The following is a 27,483-nucleotide window of genomic DNA, read 5'->3' as shown; positions in this document are numbered from 1 at the left end:
GGTTATTTTTAAAAAAATATTATAAAAGCAAAACTAGCATTACAAAATATTTGGCAAATGGAGAAGAAAAAAAATTATTTGTAGTCCCGCTACCTTATGGTAGTAACCAATACAATTTTTGTGAATTAAAAAAAATATATGTATGATTAGTGATGAGGGTGTCAGAGTACACTTTAAGGAGAAACCATTTTGTTCAGTAAAATATTTTTGTACTATAGTTCCTCAGAGAAACCGAACTCAATAGAATATAGCCTATTGGGTTCTGTTTCTCTCTCCCTAACTGTATGGCTATATATATGTCATAAACCTACTATGTTCTAGGGTCCCGTTCTGCTCATATATTGCCTTATTTAACATATATACAATATATATAGACAGAGTATACACACACACACAGAATATTAGAGAACTGATACATTTGTCTTGGGACCTAGGGCTCATATATGACCTCATTTAATCCCTACAACTCTCTGAGGTAGCTGCATAACTGTTACCATTTTTAAAAAGAGAAAGCTGATGCTCAGGGTGGGTAAGTAACTTGTCCAAGGTCAGACAGCCAGGAGTGACTAAGCTGGGAGGAAGCTGGATCTGTGAGAGCCCAAACCCTTTCCACACCCCGTGCCACTGCCCAGTGAAAGTGGGAGGAATGAGATCCTTTGCGGAAGACCAGCAAGCAGCAAATTAAGGAAACACAAACTTTGGTCCCAGGAAGCAATTTGCGCCTCGTGGTATGAGTGGGCTTACGATTGCACACTAGTTGGTCATCAGCTTTCCTTATAACTCAACCCTGCCACATGACCTTGACTGTCATTTGTTTTATAGTCATTCTTTCTAGATTTTGGTTTTGGACAGTCTCACTTTGCCTTGAAAAGCAGTTTCCTGAGACAGCTAAGACTGATCAGTGTTGTGTGGCTGCAGAAATCGCTCACCAGAAGGCTCAGCTTTGCTCTGTAAAGGAAGCAGGTGCTGAGACTGGGCCGTGGCCAGAGGTTTACTGAAAAGACCCGAGTGGGTGACCACTGGAACAAGTCAGTCCCTGTGCCTGCCACATTCAAAAAGACCAAGGGAAATCACCTTTGAAGCCTCCAGCCACACCTCTGCCCCTCGGCTGATTCTCCCAGCTCACTCAGTAAACCACAGACGTCAGCAGTCCTTGTAGAAGGCCCAAAGGAAATGGTTCTTTGTTGGAGACTGTTTCCTTCCCTGTCCTGTGAATGTGGTAAATAATGAAATGGTCTTCTTGTTCCAAAGGGCAAGATTATCTAAACTACAAGGATGAAAATTGATGGGGATATAGACAATGACTGCAAACACCAACCACAGCCGTTCACCCTCCGTCACTTATTCTAACACAGCCAACATGCACCCAGCCCTTCAGACCGTGCACCTGCCCTGGGGGCAGCGGGAAGAACACGCAGCAGGTTCTTGGTCTGTCTGATCTATGATTATGTTGTGAACTCCATTTGTTTTAAGAGCAAAATTCTGTAGTCATTAAAATAATTTCTGTTCTTTAAATAAGAATAAGAATGAATGTTATATTCAACAAATGTGTGCCTAAATCCAGAAGCAATGAAAATTAGGTACATAATAAAAAAACCCAGCCAGATCCATCAAATAAAGAAATCTTACTTTTAAAGAAACAGCACTTGTTGACATTCATTCAACTATACTGGACACCTTTCCTTCTGTGTGTCAGCCACGGCATGGCCCAAAGTAGGATGGATGCTTCCAGGCTAGCAAGAAGAGAGACATGCAGCTAGCTGGACTGGGAGGGAAAGAGGAGTTCGACAGACGTGAGGTTTAATATGGCTGAAGGCCAGCTCTGAAAGGAATAAGGGGGTGAGAAAGCTTTAGGGATAGGAGGCTGTGACAAGATAGTTGGAGAGTGGAGTTTTGGGAGATGACCAAGTCCAGGCTGTGGCCCCAGAAATGAAGGTGCTGAAATGGAGTGGAGGTGACAGTCATGGGGTTGAGGGCTTCAAGGGACTCTGAGCCTCAGTACTGGATCAGCCAGCCACATGGCACCCTGCCAGGATGAAGGTAGGAGCTGGAGTGGAGAAGAAGATAGGCAATTGAGTGCTAAATTCTTGGGGATGGGGGAGATTGTTTGGAGGCCATCAGATGGCAGTGATGAGGAGGGGGCAGGTGATCTGTGCCTCAAAGCAGGTGCAGGCATTAGCTCACTGCAGTAGCCTAAGGAAGTTATAAGGTGTTGTACCAATTTTTTTTTTTTTTTTTTACTTCCCTAAATTTTGCAAAGTAAGGCTCTATGCATGGATGACTTTCTAGGGAACAGGATGGAAGGGCTCACAGAATTAACAATTCTCACCCCTTTACTTTGCAGATACTGAAACTGATGCCTACACTCACCCAGAGCCACAGCTAGTCAGATTGACTTGCAGAATCAAAAATTCAGTTACAATATTGGGAGGCAAACAGAGAGACAGCATCTTGGGAGTCCCTTCAAGGTGGCACAGTGAACAGAGTCCTCCAGCTGCAGGCTTCAACCTGCACTCACTTTACTACTTTATTCTCTAAAGACAACAAAATGGACCAGTTCGTGACTGTAGCATTTAACTCCTTTAGAGAAAGCATTTGCATTAACATTCTGTAAGCCTGGTAGGGGGACGTCCTCTCCTCTACCCTTTGCCGTGACAATGGGCACACAATGCTAGGGATATCTGCATGAGCACCGTTCTTAGAATCAAAAGACACTGGAATGACTATCAACATTTGGAGGCAATTGTTTTAGTCATGTCTCATGTGAAGGTGAGTTTTAAAAAATACAGGCTGGCTACGATACAATAAAATTAATGTGATGGGCAGTAACTGACATTAAAAAATTAAATAACAAAACAGAAAGTATCAGGGTGCAATCCAAGTGCTCTGGAAAAGTTTTCTTTCCAGTGTGTGTGTATACTGGGTCCTGTATGCACTGTAATGGTTCTCAGTAAGATTTAAAATTCCAAGGGATATATTAAACTATTTTTAATTAATCATATTTAACAGATTTATTATTTTAACTTTACGGAAAGTCCATAAAATGATTCAGTGTAGTTTTGTTTTTTTTTTTTAAGGTGGGGAAAATGTATTTAAATAGGCAAACATGCCTCAATCCTACTGTGTCCTGGAATTACTTTTAATTAAGTTCACTCTTCAAAACAATGAGTATCAAAAATCAAAGATTTTCATGAGAACAAGTTTAATCTTGGTAAGCAATCATGAAATGTGCAATAAATGACTAAGACTCAGTTATCTCAGTTTTCTCAGAGACTGTAATTATCTACTTCAAGATTTATGGATAAGCAAACTATAATTTTTATCCTCAAATCTTTCTTTCATCCAGTCATTCGTCATTAACTAGATTTCTCTACTCAGCAAGGCACATACGGTTGGCTCTCTGTATCTGTGGGCCAACAGCCGACAAAAAATATTTTTAAAAAATGCACAGTTTCATCTGTACTGAACACGCACAGGCTATTTTTCTTGCCATTATCCGCTAGACAAGATAGTATAGCAACTATTTACATAGTATTCACATTGTATTAGGTATTATAAGTAATGTACAGATGATGTAAAGTATCTGGGAGGAGGTACATAAGTTATATGCAAATACTATGCCATTTCATACAAGGGATTTGTATCCACAGGGATTCCCAGAACCAGTCCCCCGTGGATGCTAAGGGGTGACTATATGGTTACAGGAACAAAGGGACAAGCTGCAGAATTAATGGGAAGCCGGATACAGTCATCCAATGTTTTCGGGCCTGTCAGGGCACACTAGCTGATGGGCACACACCATAGGCTGGGGATGGATGACCAACTGTTGCTGTAAGACGCTGTCGAGTAAGACGGTGTAAAGATATGTCAAGGGGCACAGCAATGACTTCAGCATCTGGGTGGAGGAGTGGGACTCCTTTGATTGTTCACGCACTGTTTTGGTCCTGCCTCATGTGAAGCTGAGTTTTTAAAAATGTGGGTTAGCTACACTACAAGAAAATTAATTTAATAAGTAGAAACTGGTGTTAAAAAATATGAAACAGTAGAACAGAAAATGTCAGGGTGCAATCCAGGTGTTTTGCGAAAGCTGTCTTTCACTCGTGTGTGTATGTGTATGTGTGTGTACATGGGTATGTCCTGTGTGTGTTTGTATGTGACAGCACACACATGTATGTATGTGTGTTGGGTCTTCACGTAAAATGCTGTTTTTACTCTGGATCATAGCTGTAGAAGTTTGCAGCCACTACTCTAAAGGATGAGGGGCAGGAGACATGGAGCTCCCACTGTGTGTCCCAGGGTTCTGACACAGCCTCAGAGGGAAGGCAGGAAAAGCCTTGGGGAGGACTTTACACAGGTCTTATCCACGGAGCTGACACTTAGCTGAAAGAAGAACGGCTAGTGTCCTGAGGCCTTTTACCTACATCACCCGCGTCACAGTGACACTTTACAATAGGAACTCTCGTCCCCGCCCTCATTCCACCGAAGAGGGAAATCGGGCACAGACAGGATGTCACCATGGGTTCCTGGCGGGTCGGTGGGACTTCAGCATCTTCACCGCTGCCCAGTGCTGCCCAGCCGCCCTGAGAATCTCTGGCCTGGGCTCTGCCCTCCATGTAACCCTCCCGGAGCTATCTGAGGGGCTCCCAGCTGTGCGCTTGCAACGTTACCCACACTGAGAACGTGCACTAAAGTGGGGGCAGTGGGAAAGATGGAAGCAGGCTCTAAAGTTTGCGGATGTCGTAGGTTCAGAACGGAAAAAAAAAATAAAAGAGGCTTTCTAACTGGAACTACCTAACCGCAAGCTGAGAGAAGAAGAGAGAGAGAGAGGTGGGGAGGGGGCTGGTGAGGCGGGTAGGTGGTGGGAGCGCACGCTCGCCTGAGCACCAGGGGCCATGGGCTTCCAGACTCCTGCAGTCCTAGGACAAAGCAGAGCTAGGACTCAAACCCGCTTCCAGCTTCTGCTACCTGTGCAACCTACACATCAAATCCCATCACCCTGGGCTATAAAGACCCTATTTATGTTATTTTGTTTATGCTTAAATTGTTTTACATGACATGCTACTTTTTGATATGAGTCTATAATAAACTGACTTTTGGTTGGGGTTCAGTAATCTTTTTGTTTTATATACACAGTACATGTATGTTTCATACATGTTTTATTTATGTTCATAATATACATAAATAAGTGGAATTGACTTATAATCGTGAAACTAATAAACTATTCTTAGTAGTCTCTGAGTAAGATTTACATCTGTTGCCATTCAATGTGTATTACATATTTAGAGTATTTTAGATTATGTAACATATATTACATATTAAATATCAGTAAAAATAATAATAACAGTTGCAAAGGCAAAAGAGACAAATTCACTTATGTGGCCATCCTGGCCCACGGGATCCTTTTGGAATGGTTACCTGTGTAAAGAAATGTGTTGGAGTGTCCTCCCACCACGACATCCACACCCTTCACTTTCTGAGCGATGAGTTTATCCATTTCAAAACCGGAGTGTCCCAGTGCAATAATTTTGTTCACATTTAGAGTTTTGAGCTTATCCACCTCAGGTTGCAATGCAGTGATTTCATCTTCAAATACTAAGTTTGTTCCTAAGGAATGAAATAAAGAAAATGGACATTTATTAACAACAATTTTTACTATTTTGCTTATTGTATGTACTAACATGCCAATATCTTAAGTAAGAAAAAAATATATTTATGTGTTAAATACAAATCCCCTAAGAAGTAAATAAAAATTCAAATCAATATCCTCAATTACATTCACTTTATGTTGCATTAATTTAAGGTTGTGGGTGATATTATTTTGCTCAAGCTCCATCTCAAAGTATGAGAAGGCTTCAGATATGATTTGTTTGTATATGTTTTTATATCTAGACTTCCATAATACCAATGCAGAAAATGCCTGAGCACATAAGCATGATGTATAAAACAGTATTAGTAACTCCAAGGCATGGGTTGAAAATTCGGGATAACTTACAACTGTCAGCATTGGTCCTTGAATGCCAATTTTAACGTGGCAGGTAATAATTTTGTCTTGTTCACTTTAAATTACTGTCAGCATTGCAGCATTACTGAGCTCTGCGTTAAATGGGGCCTTCTAAGTATTGCTGGCACTGGAAGTGTGTACGTTCTTCACTGGCTGCTTACTCCCCCCACTTAGTGGATAAACGATCGCCTGTCGGGATCCACTGGTGAGCACGGGTCTGACTACATAGCCTGAACGCAGCAAGATGCCTGATTCCTCCTACTGGCTCTGCAACCACACCTCAGCAAGCCTTGAGCTCTTACAGCTGTGACTGGCATGACTGCAAATACAGACAGACATGCTGCCCTGAAGTTTTGTCCAGTACTCTGCTACAAGGGAGTCCTCCGGCTGATCTAGACTCACGTATGCTAACTTCTAAACCAGCACTACACTGAACACGCCAAAAAATGAGTAACATCTCGCTAAGAACTGACAGCCTGAAAATCAGCAGCTCACAGACGTGTTGGACTGGCAATGTTGTCAGTAACTCACAGGCAATGTTACAAACCAGGAGTTGTGACAGCTTTACCACCATTGTCTGTCATCAGAACATCATGGATAATCTGCTTCTTGCTGGTCACCCCAATAAGCCCATGGTGACCTGTTGCCTTCTCTATAAGCCTTTCCCTGAGCAGCCCTTTAAAATGACAAGGTGCATTCCCCCCGCACCCCCCCGCATCTCGCTTTCCTTTCCCTCTCCTGCTTCTCCATGGCACTTACCACCTTCTAACATAACAAACATTTCACTCTTTTATTTTATTCTCCCACTGAACATGTAAGCTCCAGAGGGCAAGAATTTGTTGGTCAGTATTCCTGGTGCCTAAAACAGTTCCTGGCACATGGACAGGTGCTCAGGGGAATGAACGCATGTTGAGAGAATACTGCCATCCCCTACTTTGGTTTGGCTGGCGAGAAGGAACAAAAAAGTTCAGAGAGATGCCTCTGAGGACAAAGGAATGTGTTTTCCTCACAAACTTCACAAGGACCGGGCATCACCTATATAATACAAAGCATGGAATATATTTTGAGATGTTGTGAGGAGAGTTGTATTACAGAAATTTCATTACCGAGCTAAAATAAATGCATGTGCTAGAAATGGCCTGTGGATGCCCAGGCTGCTAGGACTGGGAGAATTGGGCCTGATTAGGGGCTAGAGATCTGCAGGAAGAAGTCATGCTGGGCTGCGGGGCCTGTGGTCTTGGAACAAACTGGCACTCCCGGGAACCTTCTGTTCCCCCCACCCCTTTGCCCACACTAGGCTCTGAGCGATGCAGCCCCTCTCTTCTGGGAGCTGCTGGAAAAAGCATTATCCCTTTGGATCCCCTCTCTGTTACAGCCTGGGAAAAGACTGGCCAGAGTCCCAGCTGGGATAGTTTGATTTCTGAAGCCCCCGTGTCTCTCCCTCAACACCCCCATCTCCTACCTTCTTAGTGGTGACTATTAGAGAAGGGACAATAATACTTTCCTCCAAAGCACAGCTGAATTTCTCAGCCATGAATCAAGCCCTGACCCAGTTTTTAGCTTTCCCTGCTCAGAATCCGTGTTCCAGGAAACTGAACTATCTGCTATTTTGTGATTGCGGTCCCTACGCTTTCCTGCTCTCACCTGATCGTTCCAGCAACATTTACTGAGAACTTACCACATTCTGGGCACTGTGCACAGTCCATCGGGTGGCAAATGAGACAGTTAATGTCTCTGCCCTCATGGAGCATGCGCCCTAGCAGGTGACTCGGACCTCACTTCTGGAATGTCCTTTGCCCCAGGATGCTTTACACATCCTCAACAGGCCAAGGTGGCTCTTCAGCAAGGCTACCTGACCCCAGGAGCAGGAGTTCTTAAGCAAGAACCTCCCACTCCTCTCACTCACGGCCGCTCCCACAGCCGCCCCACCCTGCCTCCCCCGCTGCCGCCCTCCGGCCGCAGGACCTGCTCAGCTCACTGCCCAGGGCTAGCACAGCTGACCCTCTGGTTGGTGTTTCCAACGGCCTGGACTTAACAACGACAGCAAAAATAAATACAGATTTTTTTTTGAACTGTTAATTATATGTCCTGTATCAATTATGAAAACTGTTTCTGGATAACACTAGGTCCTAGTTTCCCTTTTTTTCTTCAAATATGGAAAGACATTTAATTTGGAAATTCGGACAGTTTAGAGAAAATGTCATTTTTGTTCTCACTGCCAAAATATTCCTATAAAAGTGGCTCCAAATAATTTCCTTTTTTGTTTTGAGACAGGGTCTCACTCTGTTGCCGAGGCTAGAGTCCAGTGGTGTCAGCCTAGCTCAGTGAACCTTGAATTCCTGGGCTCAAGTTATTCCCCTGCCTCAGCCTCCCAAGCAGCTGGGACTACAGGCAGGTGCCACCATGCCCGGCCAATCAAATTGTTTCTTGAATGGTCATATGTGTGTGTGTTATTACATACATATGTGACAGACATATGAGACAGATATACATTAGAATATATATCATAAGGCCATTCAAGAAAATATATGTATTTCCCAGAAAGCCAGATACAAGAACATCATTCAAACAAGAGATAAATAATGAAAAGGGAGAAAGGAGAGTCAACTAGACATGTAATAATGATGCTAAAAAAGGAAAGATAAGGTAGGCTGAGGTGAAACCCCAGCTCTGGGCTCCCCGGCTCCCTAGGAAGAAGGCAGTGCATTTGAGGGCTCTCATTCCCCAGCAAATGAATCTGTACTGTTTCGCACTGGATATAAATGGTGTTCTCTTCCAATTTTGAATGCACTGGATTAAACAAAGATACTGTTTGTGTTAACAAAGAAGTTCATTGAGCAGAAGAGGAAATGTCCTGAAGAAGTAACTCAGAACAATGGCGAGTCCACCAGACGGTCTTAGCAGTGTCATCCTCAGTACGTTTCTCGCCCGGTTGTTCCCACTTTTATCTACAGTCTGTAAAAATTGCGCCAAGCTGTGATTTAGTGCTTCTATTTTCAAGCAATGTGTGCCGTAAAAGGAGAACATACCTGGATTTGAGAGAAAAGGGGTCTCTTTTGAAGTGTATCCAACAATTCCCACAACTTCATCACCAACAGAAAGAATTTTGTACGGCAAGTAAAGTCCTGATATTTGAGATGCCAGTGGCCCCTTTGCTTTAATGTTCGCACTCAGAATTGGAAACTTGGCCTCTTTGAGGAGTGGATCCATCAGTCCTTCTACACCATTATCAAATTCATGATTTCCTAACGCCTGGATAAAAGGGGAAAGAGAAAAAGAATTAGGTCCTGATAAAAGCATACTTAAAAAAACATTACATTAGCTCAGCGGCTCCCAAAACTGGCCAGACTCCACGAGACAGATTCCGAGGCCTGTGTCCTCCTCACCTGCAGAGAGTTTACTCAGGAGCCCTGGGGTCGGACCCAGGGACACTCAGGTCATCAGGCTGGCTGAGAATTGCTACCCAGGTCTCACCCCACCTAGTGAGGGTGGGGTCACCCAACATGCACGAGCAGCAGCTGGAGAGCTGTCAGACGTCCACGTGCACCACCCCCAGACCTGGCGCAGGTTTGAACATCCGCATTTCCCAGGCTCTGCCCAGCCTTTCCACGCTCTGTTTTCTCATAAATCCACATTTCAGACCCAGTCGCTCAAACAGCGTCTGCTGGGGAGAAGGGTTAACAGCACCAGGACTACAGCAAAGGGCAACCCGGAATGCATGGACCCGTCAAGGGGGACCAGAGGCCTCCTTCCTGGTTGCATCTCCTCGGTCACACTCCCCTAAGGCCCCACAGTCGCTTATTCTCTCTAATGCATCTGGGAACACGGAGATCCCCAAGGGCAAGCAGGAGCCAGCGTCTCCCCGTTACAGCACGGCTCTGGCTTCTTCCTTCCAGCAGATCTGAGCACCCTGCGTTCCCTTCCCAGCAGTTTCATGTCTGGTGAAGAACTCCCTGGTGGACCTTCAGCAGGTTCCCACCCACTCTGCGTGCAGGGCTTCGGGAGGAGCAGGGATGTGTCCAGCAATCCTCACTTCCCACCTTTTTTGCTCCCTCCCTCCCACTGCTCAGTGGTCTGGGGGTGGCTGCTGGGTGCAACAGCACCCCAGGCTGCCGTGTCGCATGCCCCCTAGGGCGCAGAAAGGTCCATGCAGGGGTCATACCAACAACATGTGACAGGCCGGCCACCCTCCCCAGAAAACCTTCCATCGCTTCCTCCACGGCCTCTGGGATAAACCCGTCTTCTCTGGCTACCTGCCTGCCTGCGCTGGCTGCCAAGGCTATTTTGCTAACTTAGTACGTAACACCACTGAACCTCAAATTTTCTAAATATCACATCCAATTTTGCTTCACTCTGCGGGTCATCTGGGAACAGGCCTGAAATGCTGGCTGGTAACCCCTCCATCCAAGCAGGGGTCTTGTTCATTCTCTTATCTCCCCACCCTCTTCCTTCCTCGCTCATTCCACACTGCAATGGCCTGTTGGCCGGCCTTTCCTGTGCCTCCGTCTCCTGGCTAGACCGGGTGCTCCTGGGCCACCAGGGCCTGCTGCCTCTCCTGCTCAGCACGGCGGCCCCCTCCCCTGGCACATGGGTGTTCACCAGGAGTCTGTGGCTCCAGGGCTTGTGCAGACATCCTCATATGCACGTGTTTATGCAGAAAAAGCAACACAATGTCTTTACATTCCCACATACATGTCTCCCCTATTAAATGTAGAATTTCTTTCTTTTCTTTTTTTTTTTTTTTTGAGACAGGGTCTTGGTCTTTTGCATGGGCTAGAGTGCAGTCGCGTCATCATAGCTCACTGCAATCTCAAACTCCTGGGCTCAAGTGATCCTCCTGCCTCAGTCTCCTGAGTAGCTGGGACTACAGGCATGCACCACCACCCCTGGCTAATTTTTTTCTATTTTAGTTGCCCAGCTAATTTCTTTCTATTTTTAGTAGAGACGGGGTCTCGCTCTTGCTGAGGCTGGTCTGGAACTCCTGATCTCCAGCTATCCTCCCGCCTCGGCCTCCCTGAGTGCTAGGATTACAGGCGTGAGTCACTGCGCCCGGCCAAATGTAGCATTTCTGAATTTGCCATTTCCCCCATCTCTGATGATCTACCCATTTTTACGTCTTCCTCTTACCTTAACTTCCCTCGTAAAAGCTAATCTAGTCTTAAAGGTGCTCTCAGTCTTGGGTAATTATTTTTTTTCCCTTCTATTCTTAGAACATTATAGTTTCTTCCTATGTTGAAATATCTCCTTTGTTATATGACAATAACTATCTTGCTTAACTGTAAAGTTGTTTTGTTTTTAATGAAAATTTCTACAGTTCTTCACGGAAAATTATTCAAACTGTCAAGCCACCTTGCAGTTTACCAGCAACATTGTATTCCTAGCATTCGGCAATAGAGGAAATTATTGCTTTCACTTATTTGTTTTGTGTCTTGCTTTCCTCCCCACCCTGACTTGAGTGTAGCCCCCCAGAAAGCAGCGACTCTGTCTTTCCACTTCTCCTCCCCCGTGGGGAGAGGAGCCCACGTCATGGTGCTCAATGCTACGGATGGACTAACTCAACGATCTCATTCCCTTTCACACCTTCAACTCCAAATTGAAGGTCTCTCGCCCTGACTTTTCTTTTCTTTTCTTTTTTTTTTTTAGTTTTTTTATTTCAGTATATTATGGGGGCACAAAAGTTTAGGTTACATATATTGCCCTTGTCCCCCCTCCCCCCGAATCAGAGCTTCAAGTGTGTCCATCCCCTAGATGGTGCGCATCGCACTCATTATGCATGTATATTCCCTTCCCCCCGCCCCCCTCCCATCTGCCTGACACCCAATGGATGTTATTCCTATATGTGCTCTTAGGTGTTGACCAGTTAAAACCAATTTGATGGTGAGTACTTTGTGGTGCTTGTTTTTCCATTCTTGGGATACTTCACTTAGTAGAATGGGCTCCAGCTCTATCCAGGAAAATACAAGAGGTGCTATATCATCACTGTTTCTTATAGCTGAGTAGTACTCCATGGTAGACATATACCACATTTTATTAATCCACTCATGGATTGACGGGCACTTGGGTTGTTTCCACATCTTTGCAATTGTGTCGCCCTGACTTTTCTTCTGCCTTCTATGTCAACTGCCATGTGGACATTCCCCCCAGTGTCGCAAAGGTGCCCCAGGCTTACCGTGCCCAAAGCCCCTTCCCTGTGTTCCCCATCTTGGCCCACGGTGCCTCCATTTACCCAGCCAGTAGCCAGAAACCCTGGAGCCGTGGAGTCCCTCCCTCTCCCGTCTCCCTCGGACCCCAGTGTGCCTCCCCTTCACCCTTTACCTGCCGTCCGGCCACCGTCACCGTCTCAGTGTGCGCCTCCCACTGGCTCCTGCACTGCTGCAGCAGCTCCTGATGGGGCTTTTGGCTATCATTGTTCCCCTCTCCAAACCATTCTTTATATTGCTGCCAGGATAATCTTTCTCAAATGCAAATCTGACCTTGTCAGTCTCCACCTTAAACTCCTACAGAGACTGCCTGTATGATAAACTTCAACATCCTGAGCAGGGACCGCAGGCTCTCTGAGACCAGGCTTTGCTTCCCCTCCATCTCTGTTTCTGAGCCCCCCTTACTGTGCGAGGCCGCATGGCAGGACTGGCTCGCCACTGATGAGCAGTGACCCGGGACACTTTTCTAAACCGCAGTTTCTCTGGAAAGGCAGTGAATGAATAAACAAACAAGCGTGGTAATAAAAATGAGCCAGCACTTGCCCCATGCCAGCATCAAAGAAAATGAGTTTGCATAGACAATCTGTGAGGTTGGCACGACTGCTGTGTTCATTTTACAGAAGAGAAAATCTGAGATCTAGATAAGTTAAATGAATTGTTGAAGATCACACAATCGGTAAGTGGTGGAGCTGGGACTAGCATCACTTATGTTTGATTCCAAAGCTCCTAACCTCTGTGCTCGGCTGTAAAGGGCTTTGCACAGGAACACTAAAAAAAAAAAAAAAAAAAAAATCCTAACTACTTGTAGTTTCCTGTGATCTCACTTTTCTTTGTCCCTTTGTAAATGATACACAAATGATGATAGATGGATGAATAGAAAGACAGAATAGAATAGAATATTGCTTCTTCACATCATTCAACTCTTTACACTTATTCAACTAATGGCTTGACTCCTGAAGTCCTGCAGTGCTTCTGGAAGAGAGGCTTTCCAAGAGCCCTTCATCGGGCTCCCTGAGTTAGATGTCCTTCCTCTCTCTGACAGCCACCTTCGTGCAGCCCTAGCAGAGCTGTCACCTGCCCGCAGAGTAGCCAGCCCCTCTGACGCGCAGCAGATGCACTGCTGAGTGAATAAATGAACGGACAGAAGAACCACAACAACTATCTTTTCTTTCTATACACAGCTAAGTTTTCCTACAAAAATTAATGCAGACAAATTCCTTTGTGAATATTTATTTTCTTTAGAAACTCATATTTTCATTTCCCCACCTCAACTTTCCCCTACCTGTCTTTCTTCTGTTGCACCTCTCAGAACCTAATGATTCATAAGCTCTTGGGGAGGCTCATGCCACTGAGTATACCCAGGTCCCCCCACACGCTGGCCACAGCGGGACTCAGGAAATGTGTTAAGTAAACCAGTCTTATCTATTCACTGATATTATTTTCATTAACGAAACAAAAATATCTCAGGAAAAGATTGCCCAAGAGAAGAACATTGAGCAACAAAAGAAGGAGCAACAGAACAGAGCAGATAATCTCATTCCACCTTTTTCGGTCCTCTCTGGAAGTTCCCATGCAACTTGCTTTACGTGTGCTTGTACATTTTTTGTAGCTCAACTCTTAACTTGCCACTTACTGTTTAACCATCACCTTAGGTGGGTGATTTCCATGACCCTAAATCATATTCTTATGCCCTCACTCTCTTGCTTTCCAAATATTTCATTTCTAATATTCAGCTCATTCATTCACTAACGTTATTGATTCACCAATTCTAGCCTTGTGACAATCTTGTATATTTTTACCACAAACACTAAATTTCACCAAGTGTATTTTTCTATAATATAAGCTGGGCCTAGCAAAATTACCTTCAGTATCTCCAACACCAGAATCATAGAAATACAATGTGAGCATATGGTCCACCCCTAGCTCCTCACCTCAACCACTTTCTTTTTCTTTATGCAGGAGAAAGCCTAAAACACTTTTTTTCTTTAAAAAAAAAAAACTGATGATCTTATATGAAAAACTTTCCACTCACACAGAACAGTTTAGCAAACTTAAAAAAAAAATTGTTCCATTCACAAACAGCCAATAAGATATGAGTAAAAATATAAAGGTGACATAAATTAAAACACAGGAAATGAAAACAAGAAAAGCTGTGGTACTGTCATGAGAGGCGGTTCTGAGGGGTCAGGCTGTGAATTGGGATGCAGTTGGCCAAGCTTCTCACCTGCTTCCAAGCAACCTGGTTTCTCTCATTCAACGAAGACACTGCTTCATTGTGCTATCTATCTACCAGGTTTGTTTCATATCCTGCCTTCTTCTGAAAAGTTTTAGCAGCTCACACACTAAATCATAGAGTAAAATGGAGCCCATTTAAAAGGAGCAGGTGGAGTGAGCATTTTATTATTCATTCTGCAAACATCTGCTGGGCACTGGTGCCAGCCAGCGCTTGCCTGGCATCACTGAGGACACAGGGGCAGCGGATGTGTGAACAGACAGTCACAGTGGACAAGTGCTGTTAGAGACACCAATGGAGAGAGATGTCCGCAGTGGTGGTGTCATGGAGGCAGCTCAAGGAATTCATGCTTGAACTGTGTTGGAAGCAGCTTGTGGCATCTGGGTGATTTAGTGCCCCTGGAACTGAGGGCACCTGGAACTTAGGCAGGAAAAATGATGCAGCTCAGCGCTTCCCTGGGAGATCAGGGAGGGTCTGTATGGTGTGGGAGGAGTCAGGACTTTCATTTCAGAGGGAAGGGGGAAGCGCTGGAGAGATTTACTGCGGGGGCAGGAGGCAGTCAGGGTGTGTTTTGGGAAGCTGGGTCTGCTGCCTCTGGGGAACAGAGCGGAGCTGTGTGAGCCCCAGGTCCTGAGACTGCCCAGAAGCCTCTGGGATGGTCCAGGGAGAGGTGAGGCGGTGGAGCGGGGCAGTGGGAGCGTGGTGGGGAGGAGTTGCTGAGGGGACGGTGCAGGAGTGGAAGCGACAGGACTTTGTACCTGCTGGACACGAGGGCGTGGGGCAGGGACGATTGGGCTGCCCCAGGTTCCACTATTCCTCTGCATGTTTCCAACACCTGACACCATGTGTGTCCTCAGGGCTGTCTCACAGGGTCACCGGGGTAAGTGTCCTTCTCTGCAGTGGTTCACCTGGCAGGGGGACTCTTGGGCCAGCGGATCGGGAGGAGCGGAGAGCTATGGGGAGGGCATGGGGAGCAACCACCAAGTCCCTCCCGACCACTCCACCAAGTGCCTCCCGAAACAAGAAAAGGGCGAGAGCGCAGGGCCCTCTGCCCGACCCGCCTGCCCTGCCCAGGCCGCTGTGTTTCCGCAGTGTCTGTAACCCCTGCTTTCAAGTGGGGGCAGTGGTCATCTCAATGTTTGAAAAAAGTCTAAATTTTCTGGTAACCCTCAGAATGAAAATTCTGCTACAGCTTGAGACAAACTAGCCGACGATGCTGCATCAGGAGCTCCTCACAGCTTTATAATCTGGGCACACACATTTCCCTGCCGAGATGTGACCTAACGAACTGCTTCTCGGCCTGCGAGGCTGTTTCAGCTCTCAGGGCTTTGTGGCCTGCTTGCTTTCTGTGGCTTAGTTTCCTGCTAAAATTATCACTGTGGCCGTTGTGTTCATTCATCAGAGGCTTTCAGATGCAACTGTTTACCAGTTTGGTACCTGAGGACAGAAAGACTGTGTCTTGTAACCTTTTTGCCACAACAGCACACACAGAAAACGATACTTGCACAGAATGCCAGGTGCTACAGATGAGGCCGCCAGGGGCACCTGGACCAGGGGCTGAGGGACCAGTAGCTCCAGCCTCGGGAATTAATACTCTGTGTCCCCCTGCCCCACACAACCATTAGCTACTGTTCACTCACTCAGTAATGTTTACAAAGTATTTGTGTTAGATAACTTAAAATGGATTATGGGGATCAAATAATGCATATTGTTTAATTGTTTAATAACAAAGAGAGACAGCTGTGATTAATCCACTGTACCTGGGGAAATCAGGAAGTTGGAGATTTCCATGTAAGAACAAGACGAGAGGCCTTCACAGAAGGCCACCAGATGGCCACTGAGCTCTGCGTGTCCCGCTGCGGACCACACAGACCAGCACCAAGGCTCAGGCCTGGACCCGAGTTCCTGTGTCAGCCACCACCTCCGACCTGCCCTCACGCCAGGTGTTTTCATTCCTCTCATTCTCATCCTACGCAGTGTTCTCACTGTTTCTTCCATTCGTCCATTTACTCAATACCGCTGGGAGTGTGTGTTTACAGGAAGAGAGCAAGTGAATAAGGAAGAGCTTTGGGAAAGAAAAACATACAATTTGGCATGTCACCGCAGAGGCAGCGTGGTCAGCCAGCAGCGTTTGGGTGTGACTGCTGAATTCAGTTGCATATTCTAGCCATACTCTTTGTGGATCAAAAGTGGTAAAGAGAGAAAAGTCAGAAGGATTCTGCCGTCTTTATTTAGAAGTATAGCCTTTGGCATTTTTTACTTGCTAAAGATGTATTTTACTGCTGTTAAAAGCCAGTAAGTAGATTACATGCTTATAATTATTATCTTAGTGCAAGGATGGAATATAATTTCATCTCAAGGCCATCTCTAGTTGAGTGCCAATAACTCCCTGCAGTGTAGGAATAAGTAGGATTCTGAGGCTCAGTCCAAACTCAGTGGGAAAGACTGATTCAGTCAATCGTCATCTGCCAAGAACAGAGAAAGGGGTGGGGGAGCGTACCGTTATGGTATCATGCATTTATTGGCATTTCAACTTGAGTGGGTACTAGGTATCTTCCATTTAATTTGGTATCCAAGAGATGATAATTGATTCCTATTTTGAATTGTTTTTAGCATTATAGTGCATTGGAAATGAATCAATGAATAGAGATACGTTGCTTATCCTCAAAGGGAAGGCAGTCTTTGGCCTGTATACAGAATTCATGTGAACTCCAAGCCGAACTTTAGACACAAGCTCTCCCTCACTCCTAATTGCAGGGTATTTTTCATAATCAAAACAAGAAACTTGACATCAGAAGTCTTAGAATATCCTCATTATTCCATTGCTGATTCATATGACCTTCTGGTTCTTAGTTGAAAGGGGTTTCATCAAAGCCACTGGACTTTCATAAACTATCCACAACAAATGTAAATATTAAGAAATACCTTCATAAGGTATTAAAAACATCATACTGTATTCCGCAGAGTTCATTTAACAATAACAGAAGGATTTTGAGTCACAGAAGAATCAAATTTCCTTTTGTCCTTAAAATTTTCATTTATTTTTGGCTTTAAACAGCAGGCAACATTTCAGGTGTTTGAGTGCCAAAAATACTAGGCTGAGCTAGGTTAGGGAAGGGAAACTAGAGGGGTGAAGTAGTAAAAAATGTTCCAAGTGAAGACAAGAGGCATGTTGGAAGGAAAGCAAAGGAATATTAGATGAGAAACAAAGGAAAGGAGCGTTAAGAACAGTGTAGTATACATGATGCAGAAGAAAAAAATTTTTTTAGTCCAAAGCTATTTGTCAGAAGTTTGCAGCACAATTACTTAGCTAGTCCCTTGCATACTACCTCATTCCTTAGGGACTAGTGGTTGCAGGAAGTCCTATAAGCCAAGGCTTAGCAAGACAGCCTGGTCTATTATACAATGGGGCTCACCTGCCAGTCACTCAGGGACACTCCACAACATCCTTAAGGTGGGAGGATTACAAATGACCTTTGGTTTGGCTGATACGTTTTTGGCACTGTTGCCCATTTCTGATGTTGGGCTGCCCTCCGTCCCTGCAGTCCTGGGCCGGGCAGGTCAGCCCCACAGGTGAATGTGGCATCCCACTGAACAGCAGAAAGGACCCTAGGGCCCAACCAAGCTCACCTGCACTTCAACATTTGTTGAAAGAATGAATAAATGAACAAGTACTGAACAGACAGCATTTCACTTTTTCTGTATGGGGGAAAAATGTCCAAATTCTCCATAATGCAAAATATGCATATCAATGTTACATTTAGAATTAACTGCTCAACTAACCAGGGTCCAGGAAAGTTTAACTACATCTCTGAGGGGCTAGAGGGCTCCAGCTAATGTCTGGATTATACATGGAGAACCAACTATTCAAGGCAGGGAAAAGAAGTATCAAGAGAATATTCAAATTCTAGTTATGTGAAGAAAATAAACACTGAAGGAGTTTATACAGCATTCAAATGTACTTGTGAGTGGTGTATGGAAAGCTGCCAATATGCTTTGTGATTTGTACGGTTCTTTCCAATTTTCAGTTAAGAAAACACCGATGCTAGGACAAGGACAAGATAGCTAAGAAGCTACCTTTGTTTCCTTCCTCCCCTGCGGAGCAGTCTGGCCCAGCCCCTTTCTGGTCTGGAACTCAGGCTGGAATGAAGGAAGCAGCGGCCTGAGGCCACAGCCCCAGGAAGTAGGGGGCGGAGGGTTGTTCCCGTCTCTGAGGCCTGGGATCCACAAACCCCTAGACACTCACAGCTTCTGAGATCTGAGCTCTAGGAACAATTACTGATTGTCTTTGCCTTTTTAAAAATACCATTGCCACCAGGATCTCGCTTTCAAGCTTCCCAACCTAGCATTGCTCATTTATCTTCCTCCAAACAGGGCTTTGTTATTGAAGATCAAGTAATTCTGAGAGTTCGCTTGACACGAGAGCCCTTGTAAGCACTTGAATATAAGGTGACTTCTCTTCTTTTAGGGACTAGCTTTCTGCGGAGGAGAAACATGGTGTCTATTTGGGCGTAGGCAAATAGGAGGTTCTGATGTTGTATCTTCTGCAGACCAGATCTTTAGCTCGAGAATCCCCCAAGCATAGGTGTTAGAATTTCAGTCGCTTTTGCTTTGCTCTGTTCATCCTCTCCCCTTTGTAGATCTTACCCAGCCTCTCTATGGGGTGAAGAAAGGCTCAGTGGGCACTGCCCCCTCCACTGTCCTGTGAACAGTAAGTGTAGCCTTGCAGGGCTTAGTGACTGTTCTCAGTACTTAGCAGAGAGCCTGCACATAGTAGTGCTGAATGAATATTTGTGGTCTAAAAGAATAAATGAGCCCCAAAGACAACAGACTCAAAACTGGGTTCATCCTCGTCCCCTTCCTTAGGCTGTCATTTCTGTTGCTAATAGAGCAACACTGCACAGAGCATCCTGGGACCCTCCCCATCTGGGAGCAGAGGCCAGCTGGAGGCGCTGGGAGAAGCCCTAAGCTATTGCTCCACCAGGAAATAGCAGCTCCACCCAAAAGCAACTGTGAAGGAGAAATAAGAGAGTTGTCCAGCAAACTTAGACTTGTGTGTACATCAAGCCCAGAGACAAACCAAGTTATGCTGGCAGATTAGAAGCAAGAGAGAGGGCTGGGCAGAGGCTGCAGCGCTGAGAAGTGACATGCAGCAGATCAGACGAGGACACCACTGCCAAACTCACATAGCTGACGAGTACAAGAGCCAAGACGTAAAACCTGGGTGTCCTGACGTCCTGTCCAAACCTCTTTCCACCGCTGCTGTCTGCCACAGCCCTGCAGAGTCTGATCGTGCCCAGTACGGCCAAGAAAAGCCTTTTAGTACTTGAAATAGCAGGCCTCAGCTGTCAGGGGTAAGCGTCAGTAGAAGAATCGCACTCCCGTGGGGCAGCATCAGAGCCTGCTGACCCTCCTGGTGCCCTGTCCCCTGCTCAAACCCCTGGAGTCATCTTTTGATTACGCCCTCTCCTGAGCGCCCCCTGCCAAAACAAGGGGAGCACAGCCAGCACTTCTCGTGGGTCGGCCGTGTGCTCGGCACCTTACAAGCATTATTGTCTTTTCTAACCCCCACGACAACCTGCGGGGTGCAGACTACACCACACATCTTGCACATGTGGAAGTGCAGGCTTCGTGGGAGTAAACAACCTGTTCACAGTCCACAGGTTCTCGGTGGTAAGAAGGGAACTAAACTCCATCCCAGTATCACCCCCAATTTCACCTTTGCCGTATACCACGCTGCCCGCCTTTTGAAACTGGTTCTCGTGGATTCAGCCTCCCTGTGACCACAGACAGTCCTCATTGTCTCGCACCTGGACTGCTGCCCAGCCTCTTCCCTGGGGTCTTCCCCCTCCCATCCATCTCTGCTCATCTTCTAAAACTGTGATTTTCCCTACGTAGCTGGGAGGTTTTGTCCCTCACATCAACCAATTCTCTGTGACCACTAATTTGGTGTCCAACAATCCAATTCAACTCTGACACTATCTTCCTGGACTTAGCGTCAGACCCCACAAATTAGAAGGCTCAGTCACACAAGACTGCCCCCACTTCAATGCCAGGCGAGAGTCCTGGGCCACCTGTACTTCTAACCAACCGGCTAGAAATCGGAGGTTCCCATGACGCTATCCTCAGGTTTGATAATCAGATAGAACAATTCATAGCACTCATAAAGCACGTTACCTGCTACTGCCAGTGTATTATTACTACAACCCAGGAACAGCCAAATGGAAGAGGTGCACAGGGCAAGGCACTTCCATACCCTCTCTGGGTGCTCCACCTTCCTAGCCCCTCGATAGGTTCACAAACTTGGAAGCTCTCTGCGCCTGGTCATCTAGGGGTTTTCAGGGAGGTTTCATTAGGAAGGCATAATTCACTGAATCATGGGTCATTGGTGACTGAACTCAATCTCTAGCCCACCTCCCCTCCCCGGAAGTAGGGCTGTAAGTTCTAACCCTCTAATCATGGGATGGTCTTCCTGGTGACCAGCCACCAACTTCAGCTTCCTGAAGCTAGACAGGGATCTCCAGCCACCAGTGATCTCTTTAGTGTACAAAAGTGTAAAGGAGAAGACAAACCTTTTTCTTCCAACTCTCACAGTCAACACTTGTGGGACCAGATGTGTGGGTTTTTTCACCACACACCCAGCAATTCTCCAGATGACACAAACTGCGTGTTCCATAGTTCAATTCCATTCTGACACTATCTCGAGATAGTGTAGGATCCCTCAGTTCCATACGACCTCCCCCTACTTCAGATGCCAATTGCAAGCCTAAGGATGTGATATGTGCTTTTGACCAACTGGCTATAAACTGGGGGCTCCGGTGATCTCCTCCTTAGTCCAGTTAACTTGCTAGGCTGGCTCACAGAGCTCAGGGAAACACATTTCCTGGTTTATTATGGAGGATATTAGAAAGGATACAGATGAACAGCCAGATGAAGAGACGGACAGGGCCATCTCCCAAAGGCTCATCAAATGTTACAGAGTTTGTAAAGAGCTTAATCTCCAGCCCCACACCCCTTTCCTGGATGTTGGTGGGAGGCGCTGAAAGTTCTAACTCCCTAATCTTCTAATCACTTGGTCTTTCTGGTAACTAGCCCCACCCTGAGGCCATCTAAGGGTCTCCCTTAAGTCACCTGGGGCATAAACCTAGGTATTATCAAAGGGGCTCATTATGAATAACAAAAGACATTTCTGTTGCTTAGGAAATCCTTAGGTTTCTAGGAGCTCTGTGGCAGAAACTGATGACAAAGACCGAATATTTATTTTGTATTATAGTCACCCTGTACTCAGAAACTCTGTGGCTCCCATGACAACAGAGCCCAAACTTCTCAGGCTGCCCTTAAGGCTTACATAGTCTCACCTGCCAGGATTTCTGCCCCTCACTGCCATCCAGGCTGCTCCAGCCATACATTCCTGCTTCTACTGCTTTGCCCCACCCTCAGCCCCTACTCTGAATCAAAACAGTTCTCAGGGCTCCAGTTGTTCAGAGAGGTAAGGAACCTCAAAGATGAACTGGTTCAACCCTCTTATTTTATCCATGAGGAGCTGGTGACACTGAGAAGTGAATGCCATAGCCACAGATTGTAGATTTATCTCTTAAAAGGTAGCAAGAACAGTAGTGATCTCTGAATTTCTGGTGAGGAGTCCTGGAGATGCTAGGCTTCAGATGAGCTAACTGTTACATAAACTTTCAAAAGCACAAAGCACAACGCAAAAAAAAAAAAAAATACTCCAAATGAATGAAGGATTTCTGTTAAATGGAAGATAACACTGACAAAGTTAATAGATGTAATATCATCAGAAGATATTTATAATGTCTGAAATTGATCACAGATCAATACCTAGAACTCCTGAAAGTTAAGAAATAGAGAGCAAATTCAATTTAAAAATAGAGCAAAGGATTTGACCATCCAATTAGGGAAGAGGAAATCCAAAAAGTTAACAAACGTATCAATAAATGCCCAAACTCACTAGTCATTAGAAAAATACCAGATGAAACAATAATGTGATGTTACTTTACAACTACTGGACAGCTGGATAATGCTACAACGTATGGGTAAAGATATAGGGATTTCCGTGTCCTGTTTGGGGGTGGGAGTGAGTTGGGGAGAGGAGACAGTGCTAGTCATTCAGGAAAGCAGTCTGGCAGTCCTTGGTCAAAGTAAGCATGCACTTGCCCTGTGACCAGCAATTCTGGTCTTGGGTCTGGATCCCACAGAAATCCTCACGGGGGGACCCGCAGGAAGCTATTGGAGCAGCACAATTCGTGGAGACACGGAGCTGAAGGCCATCTGCAAACCCATCAGCCAGGGAGCTCATGGGTAAAATATGTGGAGAACACGATGCACCCTGATGTGTGGGTATAAGCAGTTCTAGAGCAACATGGAGCAATCATAAAAACAACAAGCTTAGGACAAAAGTAAGAAACAGAATGGGCTGAGTAACAGGACTAGTCACATAATTTAAAAATAGAAGCACACAAAGGTTTTGCCAAGTACACATAGAAACAAAGCTGTATATGGTCCATCACATCCATTAGAATGGTTGTCTATGTGGAAGGGAGGATGGTGACCAAAGGGCCACTCTGTTTGACTCACTTGTCCCCTGGGTGGGTTAAAGGCAGGGGCCATGGTCCCCTCCTTGCTGCTGGCTCTGGCATTAGGGAGCAATTTGCTAAGGCAAAGGCCAAGGCTTCAGTCTTCTGGGCAGGAGGTGGGCTCGGTGGCCGGGGCCTCAGAAGCAGGGGCCAGGTAGAGAGGAGGCCACACTTCTAGGGGGCACAAGAGACCCGCTCAAAGCTCTCTTCCTTACAGCCTGTCTTGATGGCGAGAACCCCACCTCTGGAGATGAATCCCTTTGGTTTTGTACTTTGGGGAGATTTTATAAGTCCACTCAAGGAGTAAATATAAAAAAAATAGTTTAGACAATGGGAAAAGATGGTGCAGGGGAGGTGGTAGACTGTGCCAGGGTGTCAGAATCAGATAAACTGACAGACGCAAACTCCAGACCTTCCCTCCCTCACAGTTTTTCCTGCCAGAGCACACAGAACTAACATTTGGCGAGCACTTATTAAGAGCCAGCAGAGGGCTAGGAATTTTTACATTTATTGTATCATGAATTGCTCATAAAAATCCTACACGATGGGTGTTACCACTTCCATTGTACAGATAAGGAACATGAGGCTCAGACAGCGTAACCAGGCTGAACACACGCCCGTGCATCCACCTGTCCTCCTCATCCATCAGGAGACACCAGTCCTTCCATTGAGACAGCTGCACCAACTAGTTTTTGCAATCCTTTTCTCAGCGTTCTGCCTAGCAGTGGGTCTGGGGTCTCCAGGCTCACCCTGGGGCCTGCACAGCAATTGGGATTGCTTCAGCAGGTCTAGAAAGTCTACACTTCCTCGGGGGCCCCTGCTCTAGGGAACTCCCGGGCTAAACTAGATTCTAGGGCCTTCCTCTTTGTCCTCCCTACCCTTGAGTCCTTGGATGGGCGCCCCCAAACCAGGTCCAGTTTCTGGGGAACTGGAGATGCCCCTCCACAGCTGTTTTCCACCCTCATCTGAACGTCCAGCGTCCAGATGGACAGTGGCTGTGGTGGGGGAACCTTTATATCAGAATAGCAATACATTCCTAGAGGGTTAGTGTAATATAAGCAAAATGACAGTGAAAAATCTCTGTAAAACAGGAATCGGGAGGAGCCTTACCACATGCCTTAGCACTGCAAGAACTAGGATTTTATGCCGGTCAAATCATGCTTGGCAAACCCCCAGACTTCACAGAGCAAGTCCTGAGGAGATGCCTTCAGGAACGCAACCACCAACGTAGCCACTTGACCCCCTCCACTTCTTTATCCCCGCCAACATTATATAAGTAGTTCCCTTTTCCTCGGGCCCTAATCCAATTACTTTGAGCTCAACTTGAAAGAAATTTGAAAGTAATTCCATCCAACAAAAAGTATTCTAAACATTCACAGAGGAGATGGGCTATAACTTGCAGCAGACTGCTCTGACCTGACCCAGAAGTCTTATTATAAACATTTGACAGGACGATTAACAAACACTGTGAGCTCAATTGGATCTAAAGAGGGAAATATTTTCATTAGGGAAAACGAGAAATTCTCCATTTTTTTTTCACCAAAAGGAATTTATACAACTGTGGAGAAAAGGGTGTCACAAAAAGAAAAGTAGATGAAGCTGTAGTTTATATGTGAAATAAAACAAACTCTTGTAGGGTTTCTTTTACCCTCCTGAGGGAGGGAGGGAGGGAGGGAGGGAGTGGAGACACAGGCTAGTACCAATTCAATTCTATAAATATTCATTTTGTCACTGCTGCGTGCAAAGCATCAGGCAAGTCTAGCTAAGATGTGAAGAGACCACAGAGTTCTTGAGACCTATGATTTTTCTGTGAGTCCGGACGGTGGTGAGCTCTCCAGGTGGGCTCTGAGGGCTCAGCCATCTGCTGAACTGTCCCTGATAGGCTCATAACCAACACGGCACATCAGAGGGAGCTTTCTCCCTTCTTCTCATTTCTCTAAAATGAGCTTTCTTGTTGGGAGGGGAAGAAAACAACAACAATAAAATCAAATAACTGTGCCCCCTTATCATCTTTTCCTGTCCTCGGTTCTCCAGGTTTCCAGAGGAAAAACATTACATAGCACTGTGCTCTCCTGACCCCTGAGCTCTTCCACACACAGCACACTGCCAGCCTTCTGTTGCGCCTCCCCAAACTTCCACACCCAGGGACCCCACAGATTTCTCTGTCTTTCCTCTTCCAAAGCTCTTAAATTTTGTCCCTAGTTTCTCCACAATCTCGCTGAATCCCTTCAGTTGAGGCTTTTCCACAGGGCTAAACTTGGGTGGTGGTTTGACATGAAAAAACAACCACCATATATGCATCTCCATTACACTTATTTATTACTATGTAACCCTTTTTTCTTCCTTCTCTTTCTCTCTTTTCTTTCTCTTTCTCTTCCTTCCTTCCTTTCTTCCTTCTTTTCTTTCCCTTCCTTCCTTCCTTCCTTCCTTCCTTCCTTCCTTCCTTCCTTCCTTCCTTCCTTCCTTTCTCTTTCTTTCTTCCTTCCTCCCTTCCTCCCTTCCTTTTCTTCTCTCTCTCTCTCTTTCTTTCTTTTTCTTTTCTTTTCCTTCCCCTCCCCCCTAATTTAGTCCAACAAACAAAGCATTGCCTTTACCACAGCATTTGGGGACTTTGGACTAAACTCTTGTACATGCTTTAAGAACCCTTTATCTTAAGTTGGACTCTTCTGCTGCCCAGCTGATGTTTTGAAATCCTTTGAAACCCCAGCATTTCATCATTTTGGTCCTCTCTGAAGTTTCTCTTTTTAAACCTATACTGTGTCTCCGAACTAACATTTATACAGAGGATACTATGTGCAGGCAATGCTTTGAAGTAAATACAATTATTAATATTATCCCCATTTTATAGAGGATGGAACTGAGGCACAGAGAGAGTAAATAACTTGCTTAAGATCACACAGAAGGTAACTGAGCCAGGAATCTACCCCAAAGCTGTGAGCTTAATTGTGCCCGTACTCCAGAGTCAAAGCGATCTCAATTCCATTCATATCACATCTCCCTTTTTGGGGGATGGTGACCTGGAAAATTTACTCAGCTTCTTTGACCCTCAGTCTACCTTTCAATAAAATTGAGCTAAAGCATTTTTTGAAAGATCGAGCAGTAAATGAGAGATGCGTGAGGGACCTAATTCAGTCCCTAGCACTCGGTAATTGTCAATGCTCCTATGTACCCTAGCTGAACCCCCTGGTAGTCAGGCCTGGGTCCCGCTCCTCTAAGTACTCCCATCTCACAGTGAGGGCGCAGTAATATCTGTTTAAGACGAACCCTCCAAGGGACTTCTATGTCTGCATCCACCTGGCACATTGGCCAGAATCTCACTTTAACCTCACATCTCCCTGCGCCTGGTCCTAGGCTTGCCACGCTCTGCCATCGGTGCTTCTCCAGCCCAGCTTCGCTCTCTGTCCGGGACTCCTACCCCGGGCGGGGACTCGGGTCTTACCATGGCATCGTAGCGCAAGGCGTTCATGAAGTGAGCCACCTCGGTGCCCTTGTACACGGTGAACCAGATGGTGCCCTGGTACTGGTCCCCGGCGTCCAGCAGCAGCACGTTGCGCTCGGCGTGGCGGATCTGCTGCACCTTGGTGAAGAGCCGAGCCACGCCGCCCACACAGCGGCTGGCATTGACGCACTTGCTCGAGTCCTCGCTGGTCTGCTCCAGCCGGCTGTGCACGTCGTTGGTGTGCAGGATCGTGAGCTCCCAGGCGCCGGCCGCGGGCCACAGCGACGCGCCCAGAGCGAGCAGCAGCAGCGCGGGCGCCCGCACGGCCCGGGCACACATGGCTACGGCGCGTGGAGCGAGCGCGACGCGGGCAGCCGGGCGAGAGCCGGCCAGTGCCAGCCGACTAGCCGGGCCAGGGCCGGGCGCCCGGGCGGTGGGGCGGGGCCCAGGTCGGAGCCGGGGCGGGCCCTCCGTCAGCCCCGAGGTCTGCCCCGCGGCCGGGCGCACGCCCGCGGCGTCACCCGACCCGACCCTGGCACCCCGGGCGGCCGGGCGCGGCTGGGCTGGCGGCTGGCACGCGCTCCCCGCAGGCACAGTGGGGAGGCTGTTCCCGGCGGGAGCCGAGCGGGGAGCCCGGGCGCCCGCAGTCCCACGCTGGTGGGCTGCTCTTGCGGGGGTGCGGGGGAGGAGTTGGAGGGGACGCCCCGCGCGTGGGTCCGCGCTGATTCTTGCCTCTTTCTATGGCAGATTTTTCTATAAGCGGAATGGTTTGTGCTGGGCTCGTGGCTGCGTGAGCTCAGTACTTCAAAGAGCGAACGAGGGAAAGGAGAGGGCCTTAAAGAAAGAGGAGGAGGGCTGGAGAGAGCAGTGAGAGCCAGGCGGGCGAGACGAGCGCTTTGCGCTTCCTGGCTGTGAGAGCGAGCGCGCTGTGAGATGGGCTCCAGAACGCACGGAGTCTGCGAAGCTGGGACCCAGACTCTCAGAAGCTAAGAAATCCTAGGAATACACTCCCTCGT

General features: G+C 46.6%; 1 protein-coding gene across 1 annotated transcript in view; it reads right to left on the bottom strand.

The window, feature by feature from the left end:
• Window positions 1–26,913, bottom strand: part of NT5E (5'-nucleotidase ecto) — a 40,155-nt gene extending 13,242 nt beyond the window's left edge. The window contains exons 1-3 of the mRNA XM_045543964.1: window positions 26,468–26,913; window positions 9,031–9,253; window positions 5,416–5,604 (exon numbers count right to left, since the gene is read on the bottom strand). Of these exons, the coding sequence (XP_045399920.1) occupies window positions 5,416–5,604; window positions 9,031–9,253; window positions 26,468–26,806 (751 nt within the window). The 5' untranslated portion in view covers window positions 26,807–26,913. The remainder of the gene's footprint in view (window positions 1–5,415; window positions 5,605–9,030; window positions 9,254–26,467) is intronic.
• Window positions 26,914–27,483: the final 570 nt, after the last annotated feature.

Source organism: Lemur catta, chromosome 2 (genome assembly GCF_020740605.2).
Source record: "Lemur catta isolate mLemCat1 chromosome 2, mLemCat1.pri, whole genome shotgun sequence".
Taxonomy (NCBI): domain Eukaryota; kingdom Metazoa; phylum Chordata; class Mammalia; order Primates; family Lemuridae; genus Lemur; species Lemur catta.
This window is presented reverse-complemented; position numbering and strand designations above follow the sequence as displayed.